Genomic DNA, 13,486 nt, shown 5'->3' with positions numbered 1-13,486 from the left:
TGCATAGAGACCCTTAAAGACATAGACACATGGAGACCCCTAGAGATGCATAGAGACCCCTAGAGATGCATAGAGACCATTAGAGACACAGACACACAGAGACCCAGATAGACCCACAAAGACACAGAGACCCATAGGGATGCATAGAGACCCTTAGAGACACAGACACACAGAGACACAGAGAGACCCACAAAGACACACAGAGACCGATAGAGATGCATAGAGACCCTTAGAAACACAGACACAGAGAGACCCACAGAGACACACAGAGACACCTAGAGACCCACAGAGACACACAGAGACCCATAGAGATGCATAGAGACCCTTAGAGACATAGACACATGGAGACAGAGAGACCCAGAGACACACAGAGACACACAGAGACCCACAAAGACACAGAGACCCATAAAGACCGCTAGAGATGCATAGAGACCCGTAGAGACACAGAGAGAGACACAGAGAGACCCATAGAGACCCACCGAGACCCATAGAGACCCCTAGATATGCATAGAAACCCTTAGAGACGTAGACACAGAGAGACACAGAGAGACAGAGAGAGATATATGGAGACTCATAGAGGCCCATAGAGATGCATAGATACTCTTGGAGACACATAGAGATACATAGAGACCCACAAGGATGCATAGAGACCCTTAGAGACACACAGAAGCAACATACAGACTCATAGAGATACATAGAGACAATACAGAAAGACCCAGAGACATACAGAGACACATCGAGACACATAGATACAGAGAATAGAGACACACAGAGACCCATAGAGATGCATAGAGACCCTTAGAGACACAGACACAGACAGACCCATAGAGACACACAGAGACCCATAGAGACACACAGACCCACAGAGACCCATAGTGAGATACAGCGACGCATGGAGATACAGACACCCATAGAGATACATAGAGACAATACAGAGAGACCCATAGAGACATACAGAGACATAGCGATACAGAGAATAGAGACACCCATAGAGATACATAGAGATAATGCAGAGACACCCACAGAGACTAAGAGACCCATAGAGGCAACATAGAGACCCATAGAGACACACATAGAGATAGAGAGACCCATGCAGGAGATACATGGCGAACCCATAGACTAAACTAAAATTAAACTCCTTTATATTCTTGGTTCTTTCGGTAAAGTCACCACGTTAGAAGGGAAACAATAAAATAGTAAAAAATACAAAACAATAAAATTCTCACGACGTTTCGACTGCAACGCAAGAAGCAATCATCATCAGGTGTGAAAACCGCGGCAAGAAAATTTGAAAAAAAAAAATTCTTGCTGTGGTTTTCACACCTGATGACGATTGCCTTGTGTTTGCCGTCGAAACGTCGTGAGAATTTAATTGTTTTATATATTTTTTTTATTTTATTGTTTCCCTTCTAACGTGGCGGTGACTTTACCGAAAGAACCAAGAACATGAATCCCTGCAGTCACGAAAGCTTTAAATCGAAAGTACTTTAGTTTACCACGTAAGCCCCCCACACTTAGCTGCTGTGTCGGCGTTTATTGCAGACGCAGCTCGACCAAGTGACGGCTTTTAGTCGCCATCATCGCGTGGAAGTTTCGGTCATTTGGCCAAATACTCCTAAAGGAGTGACGTTGATTCTCAACGTGGAGGGGAGAAAACCGGGGAGAGAGAGAGAGAGAGAGACGCAGACTCCAAATATACAGCAGCAGCAGGAGTCGTCAGGGTCGGGATCGAACCCACGACCTCCTGCGTACCAGGCGAGGTAGTTAACATCTCCTAGCCACCCTGGTGATGATGATGGTGAGAGAGAGAAACGTAGACTCCAAATATACAGCAGCAGCAGCAGGCGTCGTCAGGGTCGGGATCGAACCCACGACCTCCTGCGTACCTGGCGAGGTAGTCAACATCTCCCTAGCCACATTGGCGGCCCCCCCTATAAGCGAGTAGCCTGCAGCGTCTCACCTGTTAGCATCCTTAAGATAAACAAGGGTGATGCGATCCCTGACCTCACGTTACACGCACGCAGAGACACAGACACGCACGCAGACACGCACGCAAACACACAGACGCAGACATGCATAGACACGCACACAGACACGCACAAGCACGCAGACATGCACGCAGACAGAGACACAGACACGCACACATAAGACACACAGGCACACACACAGACACGCACACAGAAGACACACACACAGATACGCACGCAGACAGAGACACAGACACACACACAGAGACACAGACACACACAGACACGCACAACAACAACAACCGCCATTCGCCACTAAGTGGCGGTGACGTCACCACGACGCTTGTGCCAGGCTATGTGCACCCTGAAGCCACGTGAAGTGTCGAACGCCCGCTGGCAGGAGGTCACGGGGCAGACCCAGCAGGTGCCACGGGTCGACTGACCGAGATGACTGGCTGATGCACCACCTGTGCCCCCCTACTGTGCCAACCTGCTGTGCTTTAGTCACCCGGCGCTCCGCTCGTTGTTGTGAGCGTCGCTCCTCCGCCCTCCGTTGTTGTTGGAGGGCGACTACCTCCAACTGCCCAGTAGCATCCTTCACGAGCCTCCTCCACAGAGGCTGATCTTGACACCGCTGGTACCAGTCATCGGCAAGTCCACTCAGCTCCACGTCCTCCTGTACCACATCACTCCATCTCTTCTCTAGCCCGTGCCGCGCCCGCATTGCCCCCTCAATCCGGCCGAACAAAAGCTGTTTCGGCATGCGGTGGCTGGGCATGCGGGCTACATGACCCAGCCATCGCAGCCTTGCCCACCGGAGGAGCTCACCGATGGGACCTTGCCCAGATCTTTCAAGGATTTGTGAGCTCCTCACACAATCCAGTCTGGTTAAACCCAGGATGGATCGTAGGCAGGCCAGCCTAAATGTTTCTAACCGGCGAAGATGTTCCATTAGGGGGGTCCACGTTTCGCAAGCGTAGAGAAGGGAGGGAATGACCGTGGCCGAGAAGACCTGAAGCTTAGTGCGGAGCGAAAGACCAGGTAGCTTCTACACAGCGTTACGCAACCGATGAAAAGATATTGCCGCTCGACTGATTCGGAGTGAGACCTCTGCTGTTAAACTGGAGCCAGTCATAAGCACACTGCCCAGGTATGGGAAACTCTCCACTCTCTCCACAACTGCCCCATCACCGATCGGGAGTTGTGGGGGTGGAGTGTCCGATGGTACAAAATACCCAGGCAGGTGCTTAGTTTTGGTGTGACTGATGGTAAGGCCCCACCTCTTAGTGGCACGCTCCAGTCTCAGCAGCAGCGTCTCCAACTCCTCCTCTGACTGAGCAGCTATTACCAAATCATCAGCATACATAACGTGGTTGAGCAATAGGGAGCCATCCCTTGACCGCACCCGGGCATCGATCAGCCTCCCATTATATCTGTACCATATGGAGATTCCCCCGGTACAGCTATTGAAGGCTTCACGAACGTGGTCAAAATAGATGTTAAATAATGTGGGAGCCAGAGGACATCCCTGTCGCACCCCAAGGTGTACAGGGAATGGCTCTGACTCCCGGCCACGTAGTTTTACCCGGGCCCGCTCACCATCATGAAGGTCCTTAATGATCATGAGCAGAGGGTCAGGTACTCCAAAAGCACGAAGAACGACCCAGAGCCCAGGCCTACTGATGGTATCATAGGCCTTGACCAGGTCAATAAAGCAGAGATGTAGGTTTTGTTGGAATTCCCTACACCTCTGCTGTAGCAGACGGACAGAAAATATGGCATCTGTGTAGGACCGCCCTATCCTGAAACCGCATTGGGGCTCCGCGAGCCTCTCCTCAGCGTGCCTGGCAAGGCGATGCTGAATAATCCTTGCCAGGACCTTTCCCGGCACACTGAGGAGTGAGATGCCCCTGTAGTTGTTACAGTCTGTGCGGTCCCCCTTCTTAAAAAGGGGGACCACCAGGGCATCCTTTCAATCCTGCGGAACCCGTCCAGTGGTCCAGAATGTTGTTATGATGTCATATAGGGCAGTCTGTGCACAAACGCCACCCTCCCTCAGCATTTCGCTTGGGAGATCATCTCTGCCCGCTGCCTTTCCTGGTCTCAGACTCCGGATCGCCTTCAGTACTTCCTCAACAGATGGCACCTCAGCCAGCCACTCACAGGGGGTGACTTCTTCCAATATTTGAGGCACCGCAGCCTCAGCAGGGTCGTCCTCACTTTGTGCCACGATGTTTTCCTGGCTGAGGGATTTTCCCTCCCCCAGGACCTCACAGAAATGCTCAGCAAATCTGCAAACCTGTTCCTGGGGGTCGGAGATTGGATCACCGTTTTTTCCCCTAATGATGGTAATAGGTGTGGCGCTGCAGATTACTTTTTTGATGGAGTTAAATAGAGATTTGTGATCATGGGCCACTGAGGCAGACTCCATCTCCTCAGCAACCCGCGACCACCACCTATCCTTGCAGTGCCTCACGGCTCTCCGAACCTCTGAGCGAAGGCTGTGGTAAGCCTCCTCATTCTCTGACGTGGGATTCTGTAGCCGATGGCAGTGGGCCTGTCGCTTTTTCTCAACCATCCTGAACACCTCCTTTGTCAGCCAGGGTCTCTGGGGAGGTCTGGACCGCATACCCAAAGCAGCCATTGCAGCTGCATGAGTCACAGTCCTAAACCTCGCCCATTTACCCTCGACATCAGGAGGAGTCGGGGACGATGCCAATCCCAGCCGCAAGCGATGATGAAATTCTCGCTTGCAACTTTCATCAGATAACTGAGACCAGGCCACTTTAGGTCGGAATGGGGTCCTGGGTGTACACCCACCACCGGAGTGGAAGAATGGCAGGCGCATCTTACAGATGACTAGTCGATGGTCAGAGGGCAGATCAGCTCCATGGTAGGTCCTGGTGTCAAGGACATGGGCTCGCATCCGCTGGTCCGTCACTATGTAGTCCAGCAGATGTTCTTGCTTGGACCCGGCATGCATCCATGATGTTGTGTGGATGCGCCAATGCCGGAACAGCGTGTTGGTAATTACAAGCCCATGGGCTGCACAAAAATCTAGCAGCCTCCTACCGTTGTTATTGAGCTGATCTGGCCCATGCCCTCCAATCACTCCAGACCAGGTGGCAGTATCATGACCAACTCGGGCATTGAAGTCACCCAAGATGATGACTCTATCCCGAGAGGCCACTTTAGCCAGCACCTGTGACAGGAGGTCATAGAAGGCATCTGACTCATCGGCTTTGCCTGCATCCCTCCACGGATGTTCATCTTCGGTGGGGGCATAAGTAACCACGACCACCATTCCTCGCCTCCGGTTGATGGAGACACAGACACGCACGCAGACACACACAGACACGGACACATGAGACACACAGGCGCACACAGAAGACACACAGAAGACACACAGGCACACACACAGACACACACACAGACACACACACAGACACACACACAGACACACACATGAGACACACACAGACACACACAGGCACACACACATGACACACAGACACACACATGAGACACACAGGCTGCCTGGAGCAGCCATCTGTTGGGGCAAGTTGCGGAAGGGCGATCCGGGGAGCTCCGATGGCCAGGTAAGAGGAGATGATCTCCCAAGCGAACAGCAGAGGGCGGGTGGTGTCTGTGTGCAGGGCCGGAGGGCTGAACGATTACAGTTGTCCCTCACTATAACGCGGTTCACCTTTTTCCTGCGTACAGTATGAACGCGCATTGTGTTCGGCGTCCTGATTGGCTAAGGGAGAACCGCACACGTGTGTTCTGCGTCCTGATTGGCTAAGGGGGTACAGAATGCATTCGGCTAGCCAGATTTACAAAAATGTTTGGGCTTGAAAACAGGTTTTGATCTTTGGTTTCATTTACTAATGTTGTACTTATTTTTTTTTTGAAATCTGCCAAAAGTTTGAACTTCGAGAGTGTTTAAATAAGAGAGAAATGTGAGAAAATGCTAATGCCTGTCTGAGAAAAGTGTATACCCAGTGTGTGGTTAGGGGTTTTACGGCCTCAAAACATGTATAATAATTGTAAAAAAATAAAGCCGATTACTGCGCGGATTTGGTCTATTGCGGGTTATTTTTAGAACGCATCCCCCGCGATAAGCGAGGGACCACTGTAATCGATTTCAAAATCGATTAATCGCAATTTGAAACAATGCGATTAGCAAATCGCCAAGGCTGCGATTTCTTTCGCGATTTGACAAGTCCTCTTACCATCTCCATCGGAATTGTTTCATTTATTATTATCATTATTATAACTTTAGTTATTTAACTTAACAATTGTTGCATGTTTGATTTGTTCATTTTAAGTTAAAACATTTTAATAAATACATTTAGGAAGTAATTCATATTTTGATGGTTGCATGTGGTAATGCTCCATCACGTGTTTTAAATCTGTTACACACTGAATATTGAACTGAAGCTTGACTTCAAAAATAATTTAATCGCAAATCGCAATATCTGTCGAATCGTTGAGCCCTATAGGGCGGTCCGTTATCCTGAAACGGTGACGGCTGTTTGTGCCCCAGGACAGATTCAGTGGGATTGGAAGGATGCCGCTTGGTGTTCCCACGTCTGTAACAAACTCCAAATGTACAGCAGCAGCAGCAGGCGTCGTCAGGGTCGGGATCGAACCCACGACCTCCTGTACACCAGGTGAGGTAGTTAACATCTCATAGCCACCGTGATGATGATGATGATGAGAGAGAGAGAGACACACAAACTCCAAATATAAAGCAGCAGCAGCAGGCGTCCTCAGGGTCGGGATCGAAGCCACGGCTTCCTGCACACCACGCGAGGTAGTTAACATCTCCTAGCCACCGTGATGATGATGAGAGAGAGAGAGACACAAACTCCAAATATACAGCAGCAGGCATCGTCAGGGTCGGGATCGGACCCACGACCTCCTGTACACCAGGCGAGTTAGTCAACATCTAAGTATACAGCACACAACATACATGACAACATAGACACGACACAACACCAAATACACTACAACATACACACACAGACACACCATAGACACAACACAGACACACACTGCGACTTAGACACACCACAGACACACACTGCGACTTAGACACAACACAGACACACACTGCGACTTAGACACAACACAGACACACACTGCGACTTAGACACACCACAGACACACACTACGACTTAGACACAACACAGACACACACTGCGACTTAGACACACCACAGACACACACTGCGACTTAGACACAACACAGACACACACTACGACTTAGACACAACACAGACACACACTACGACTTAGACACAAACTACGACTTAGACACACCACAGACACACACTACGACTTAGACACAACAAAGACACACACTACGACTTAAGACACAACACAGACACACACTAAGACTTAGACACAACACAGACACACACTACGACTTAGACACAAACTACGACTTAGACACAACACAGACACACACTACGACTTAGACACACCACAGACACACACTACTACTTAGACACAACACAGACACACACTACTACTTAGACACAACACAGACACACACTACGACTTAGACACAACACAGAAACACACTACGACTTAGACACAACACAGACACACACTACGACTTAAGACACAACAGACACACACTACTACTTAGACACAACACAGACGCACACTACGACTTAGACACACCACAGACACACACTACGACTTAGACACACCACAGACACACACTAAGACTTAGACACAACACAGACACACACTACGACTTAGACACACCACAGACACACATTACGACTTAGACACAACACAAACACACACTACGACTTAGACACACCACAGACACACACTACGACTTAGACACACACTACGTCTTAGACACAACATACACTACTACTTAGACACAACACAGACACACACTACTACTTAGACACAACACAGACACACACTACGACTTAGACACAACACAGACACACACTACGACTTAAGACACACCACAGACACACACAAAGACTTAGACACAACACAGACACACACTACGACTTAGACACAACACAGACACACACTACGACTTAGACACAACACAGACACACACTACGACTTAGACAACACAGACACACACTACAACTTAGACACAACACAAACACACACTACGACTTAGACACAACACAGACACACACACTACGACTTAGACACAACACAGACACACACACTACGACTTAGACACAACACAGACACACACTACGACTTAGACACAACACAGACACACACTACGACTTAGACACAACACACACTACGACTTAGACACAACACAGACACACACTACGACTTAGACACAACACAGACACACACTACGACTTAGACACAACACAGACACACACTACGACTTAGACACAACACAGACACACACTACGACTTAGACACAACACAGACACACACGACTTAGACACAACACAGACACACACACTACGACTTAGACACAACACACACTGCGACTTAGACACAACACAGACACACACTGCGACTTAGACACAACACAGACACACACGACTTAGAAACAACACAGACACACACACTACTAGACACAACACACACTGCGACTTAGACACAACACAGACACACACTACGACTTAGACACAACACACACTACGACTTAGACACAACACAGACACACACTACGACTTAGACACAACACAGACACACACTACGACTTAGACACAACACACAGACACACACTACGACTTAGACACAACACACACTACGACTTAGACACAACACAGACACACACTACGACTTAGACACAACACACACTACGACTTAGACACAACACACACTACGACTTAGACACAACACAGACACACACACTACGACTTAAGACACAGCACAGACACACACTGCGACTTAGACACAACACACACTACGACTTAGACACAACACACAGACACACACACTACGACTTAAGACACAACACACACACAACGCCGTGAGCCGCACTAGGCCGCGGCCTACCTCACGGGCCGCGGGCAAAAACCCGACCCCCGCCCCTCGACTGAATCCGCCGCGGGGACACCGCGCGCGCGGCCCCGCCGGACGCGCTCAGGCAAGCCGAGGCGGTAACGGGGTGGGTAGGCAAGTTGAAAAAAACAACAACAACCACCACCAACAAACTCACATCCTCCGTTGCTTCTCGAGCTCCGCTTGTCTCTCCTCCTCCTCCCGTTTGGCTCGGTCGTCTTGGAAGCTTCGCTTCGTCACGTTGCGTCCAAACTGGTCTACCCTCTCTGTACTCCTCCTCTCTGCAGTGGCCTTGCCGCCGCCACCACCACCACCGCCGCCGCCGCCGCCTCCACCACCACCACCGCCGCCGTCTCTGTCCCTCTCCTTGTCCCTGTCCCTCTCCCTGTCCCTGTCCCTCTCCCGGTCCCTGTCTCTGCTGCGACTCTTCGTTTTGGTTCGCCTGCTACTGCTACTGCCTCCACCACCACCACCTCCTCTGCCATCGCCTCCACCGCTACCTCGTACGCCGCCGCCGCCGCTGCTGCTACCACCACCACCTCCTCCTTCTGCTCCACCACCTCGTTTTCCACCACCACCACCACCTCCTCCACCACCTCCTCGGTCTTTCGAGCGAGATCTACGCCGTGATGATCGCTTGCCTCGGCCGTGGCGGCTGCGGGAGCGCGACGAGCTGCGGCTTCGTGAGCGACCCATCCCGTCGCTCTGAGAGCCTCCAACACCACCAACGCCGCCGCTACAGCCTCACTCACTCACCACCACCTCACTCACCACAGCCTCACTCACCACCACCACAGCCTCACTCACCACAGCCTCACTCACCACAGCCTCACTCACCACAGCCTCACTCACCACAGCCTCACTCACCACAGCCTCACTCACTCACCACCACCGCTACAGCCTCACCACCTCACTCACTCACCACCGCAGTCTCACTCACTCACCACCACCACCACAGCCTCACTCACTCACCACCACCGCTACAGCCTCACCACCTCACTCACTCACCACCGCAGTCTCACTCACTCACCACCACCACCACAGCCTCACTCACTCACCACCTCACTCACCACAGCCTCCACCACCACCACCACAGCCTCACTCACTCACCACAGCCTCCACCACCACCACCACAGCCTCACGCACTCACCACAGCCTCCACCACCACCACCGCCTCACTCACCACAGCCTCACACTCACTCACCACAGCCTCACACTCACTCACCACAGCCTCACACTCACCACCACAGCCTCACACTCACTCACCACCACAGCCTCACACTCACTCACTCACCACAGCCTCACTCACCACCACAGCCTCACACCCACCACCACCGGAGGCTTTGCCCGTCCGCCTTTGTCTCCCCAACGTGTTACCACCCAGCAGCAGCAGCAACAACCACAACCACCCAGCAACAACCACAACCACCACCACCACGAACCAATCTCCCCACGTGTTCTGTCCGCGGTGCTATGCACTACCACCCCGCCCCCCTACCGTAACGAATATCAAGCGCCCAGCCGGCTACCCTTTGCGTCTTTAAATGATCGTCGTCGTTTATTTTGTTAAAGTAATCGTGGCTAAAGGAGGGGGGGGGGCACCGTGAATAGGACGACGATCTTTAACAAACACAATTTTAGTAGGCCAAATTTCGAGAATAAAATAGTGCGGTGAGCGCTGCGGTGCTAAGGCAGTCGTCGTGTTATCATGGCTGCTCCCTCCTCTCCCATCGCTTCCTTCTCCTCTCTCCACCACCACCAACAACCACCACAACCAACAACCACCACAGCCAACAACAACCACCAGCACCACCAGCACCCGGACGCGAACCGAGACGCGCAGACGTCGCGTGGCGGAGGGGGGGGGTGAGTTTGAGGCGGTGATGCGGCGGTGATGATGGGGGCAGGGGGAAACAAAAACCCCTCCGCGTTAAGATGGAGGGCGGTGATCCGCCCATCACCCCTCCCCACCACCACCAGCAAACCACGCCCACCCCGCGTGGCACTGCACTACACAGAGTGACACTGCACTACACTGCACTACACAGGATGACACTGCACTACACTGCACTACACAGGGTGGCACTGCACTACACTGCACTACACAGGGTGACACTGCACTACACTGCACTACACAGGGTGACACTGCACTATACTGCACTACACAGGGTGACACTGCACTATACTGCACTACACAGAGTGACACTGCACTACACTGCACTACACAGGGTGACACTGCACTACACTGCACTACACAGGGTGACACTGCACTACACTACACTACACAGAGTGACACTGCACTACACTGCACTACACAGGGTGACACTGCACTACACTACACTACACAGGGTGGCACTGCACTACACTGCACTACACAGGGTGACACTGCACTACACTGCACTACACAGGGTGGCACTGCACTACACTGCACTACACAGGGTGACACTGCACTACACTGCACTACACAGGGTGACACTGCACTACACTGCACTATACAGGGTGACACTGCACTACACTGCACTACACAGGGTGACACTGCACTACACTGCACTACACAGAGTGACACTGCACTACACTGCACTACACAGGGTGACACTGCACTACACTGCACTATACAGGGTGACACTGCACTACACTGCACTACACAGGGTGACACTGCACTATACTGCACTACACAGGGTGACACTGCACTACACTGCACTACACTGCACTACACTGCACTACACTGCACTACACAGGGTGACACTGCACTACACTGCACTATACAGGGTGACACTGCACTATACTGCACTATACAGGGTGACACTGCACTATACTGCACTACACAGGGTGACACTGCACTACACTGCACTACACAGGGTGACACTGCACTACACTGCACTGCACAGGGTGACACTGCACTACACTGCACTACACAGGGTGGCACTGCACTACACTGCACTACACAGGGTGACACTGCACTATACTGCACTACACAGGGTGACACTGCACTACACTGCACTGCACAGGGTGACACTGCACTACACTGCACTACACAGGGTGGCACTGCACTACACTGCACTACACAGGGTGGCACTGCACTACACTGCACTACACAGGGTGACACTGCACTACACAGGGTGACACTGCACTACACTGCACTGCACAGGGTGACACTGCACTACACTGCACTACACAGGGTGGCACTGCACTACACTGCACTACACAGGGTGACACTGCACTACACTGCACTACACAGGGTGGCACTGCACCACACTGCACTACGCTGCACTATACTGTGTGACACTGCACTACACTGCACTACACAGGGTGACACTGCACTACACTGCACTACACAGGGTGACACTGCACTACACTGCACTACACAGGGTGACACTGCACTACACTGCACTACACAGGGTGACACTGCACTACACTGCACTACACAGGGTGGCACTGCACCACACTGCACTACGCTGCACTATACTGTGTGACACTGCACTACACTGCACTACACAGGGTGACACTGCACTACACTGCACTACACAGGGTGACACTGCACTACACTGCACTACACAGGGTGACACTGCACTACACTGCACTACACAGGGTGACACTGCACTACACTGCACTATACAGGGTGACACTGCACTACACTGCACTACGCTGCACTATACTGTGTGACACTGCACTACACAGGGTGACACTGCACTACACTGCACTACACAGGGTGACACTGCACTACACTGCACTACACAGGGTGGCACTGCACTACACTGCACTACACAGGGTGACACTGCACTACACTGCACTATACAGGGTGACACTGCACTACACTGCACTACACAGGGTGGCACTGCACTACACAGGGTGGCACTGCACTACACTGCACTATACAGGGTGACACTGCACTACACTGCACTACACAGGGTGGCACTGCACTACACAGGGTGGCACTGCACTACACTGCACTACACAGGGTGACACTGCACTACACTGCACTACACTGGGTGGCACTGCACTACACAGGGTGACACTGCACTACACTGCACTACACAGGGTGACACTGCACTACACTGTACTACACTGGATGGCACTGCACTACACTGCACTACACAGGGTGACACTGCACTACACAGGGTGGCACTGCACTACCCTGCACTACACAGGGTGGCACTGCACTACACTGCAATACACAGGGTGGCACTGCACTACACTGCACTACACAGGGTGGCACTGCACTACACTGGATGACACTGCTGCGCAGCACTGCACTACACACTCTACTATACACTACACTATACACTACACTTACTACACGCTACACTACACTATACACTACACTTACTACACACCACACTACACACTCTACTATACACTATACTATACACTACACTTACTACACGATACCATAAAGTACACTACACTATACACTACAATATAATATACACTACACTGGAGGATACACTATCCTATAGATCACACTATACACTACATTATACACTACACACTACACTATACTATAAA

The 13,486-nt window shown here is 51.5% G+C and overlaps 1 protein-coding gene across 3 annotated transcripts in view; it reads right to left on the bottom strand.

Moving 5' to 3' along the window:
- The window catches only part of LOC116956781 (arginine and glutamate-rich protein 1), a 31,095-nt gene extending 20,209 nt beyond the window's left edge, over positions 1–10,886 (bottom strand). The window contains exons 1-2 of one of the 3 annotated variants that reach the window (XM_076058037.1): positions 10,026–10,886; positions 9,138–9,757 (exon numbers count right to left, since the gene is read on the bottom strand). In XM_076058037.1, coding sequence (XP_075914152.1) covers positions 9,138–9,676 — 539 coding nt within the window. In that variant the 5' untranslated portion in view covers positions 9,677–9,757; positions 10,026–10,886. Of the gene's footprint in view, positions 1–9,137 lie in introns of all 3 variants that reach the window. The other 2 variants (XM_076058038.1, XM_032978605.2) reach the window with 2 other exon arrangements.
- Between the last annotated feature and the right edge of the window lie 2,600 nt (positions 10,887–13,486).

This window comes from Petromyzon marinus (genome assembly GCF_048934315.1).
Source record: "Petromyzon marinus isolate PM22_M1 ecotype Great Lakes invasive population chromosome 67 unlocalized genomic scaffold, UKy_Petmar_22M1.pri1.0 chr67_unloc.6, whole genome shotgun sequence".
Taxonomy (NCBI): domain Eukaryota; kingdom Metazoa; phylum Chordata; class Hyperoartia; order Petromyzontiformes; family Petromyzontidae; genus Petromyzon; species Petromyzon marinus.
This window is presented reverse-complemented; position numbering and strand designations above follow the sequence as displayed.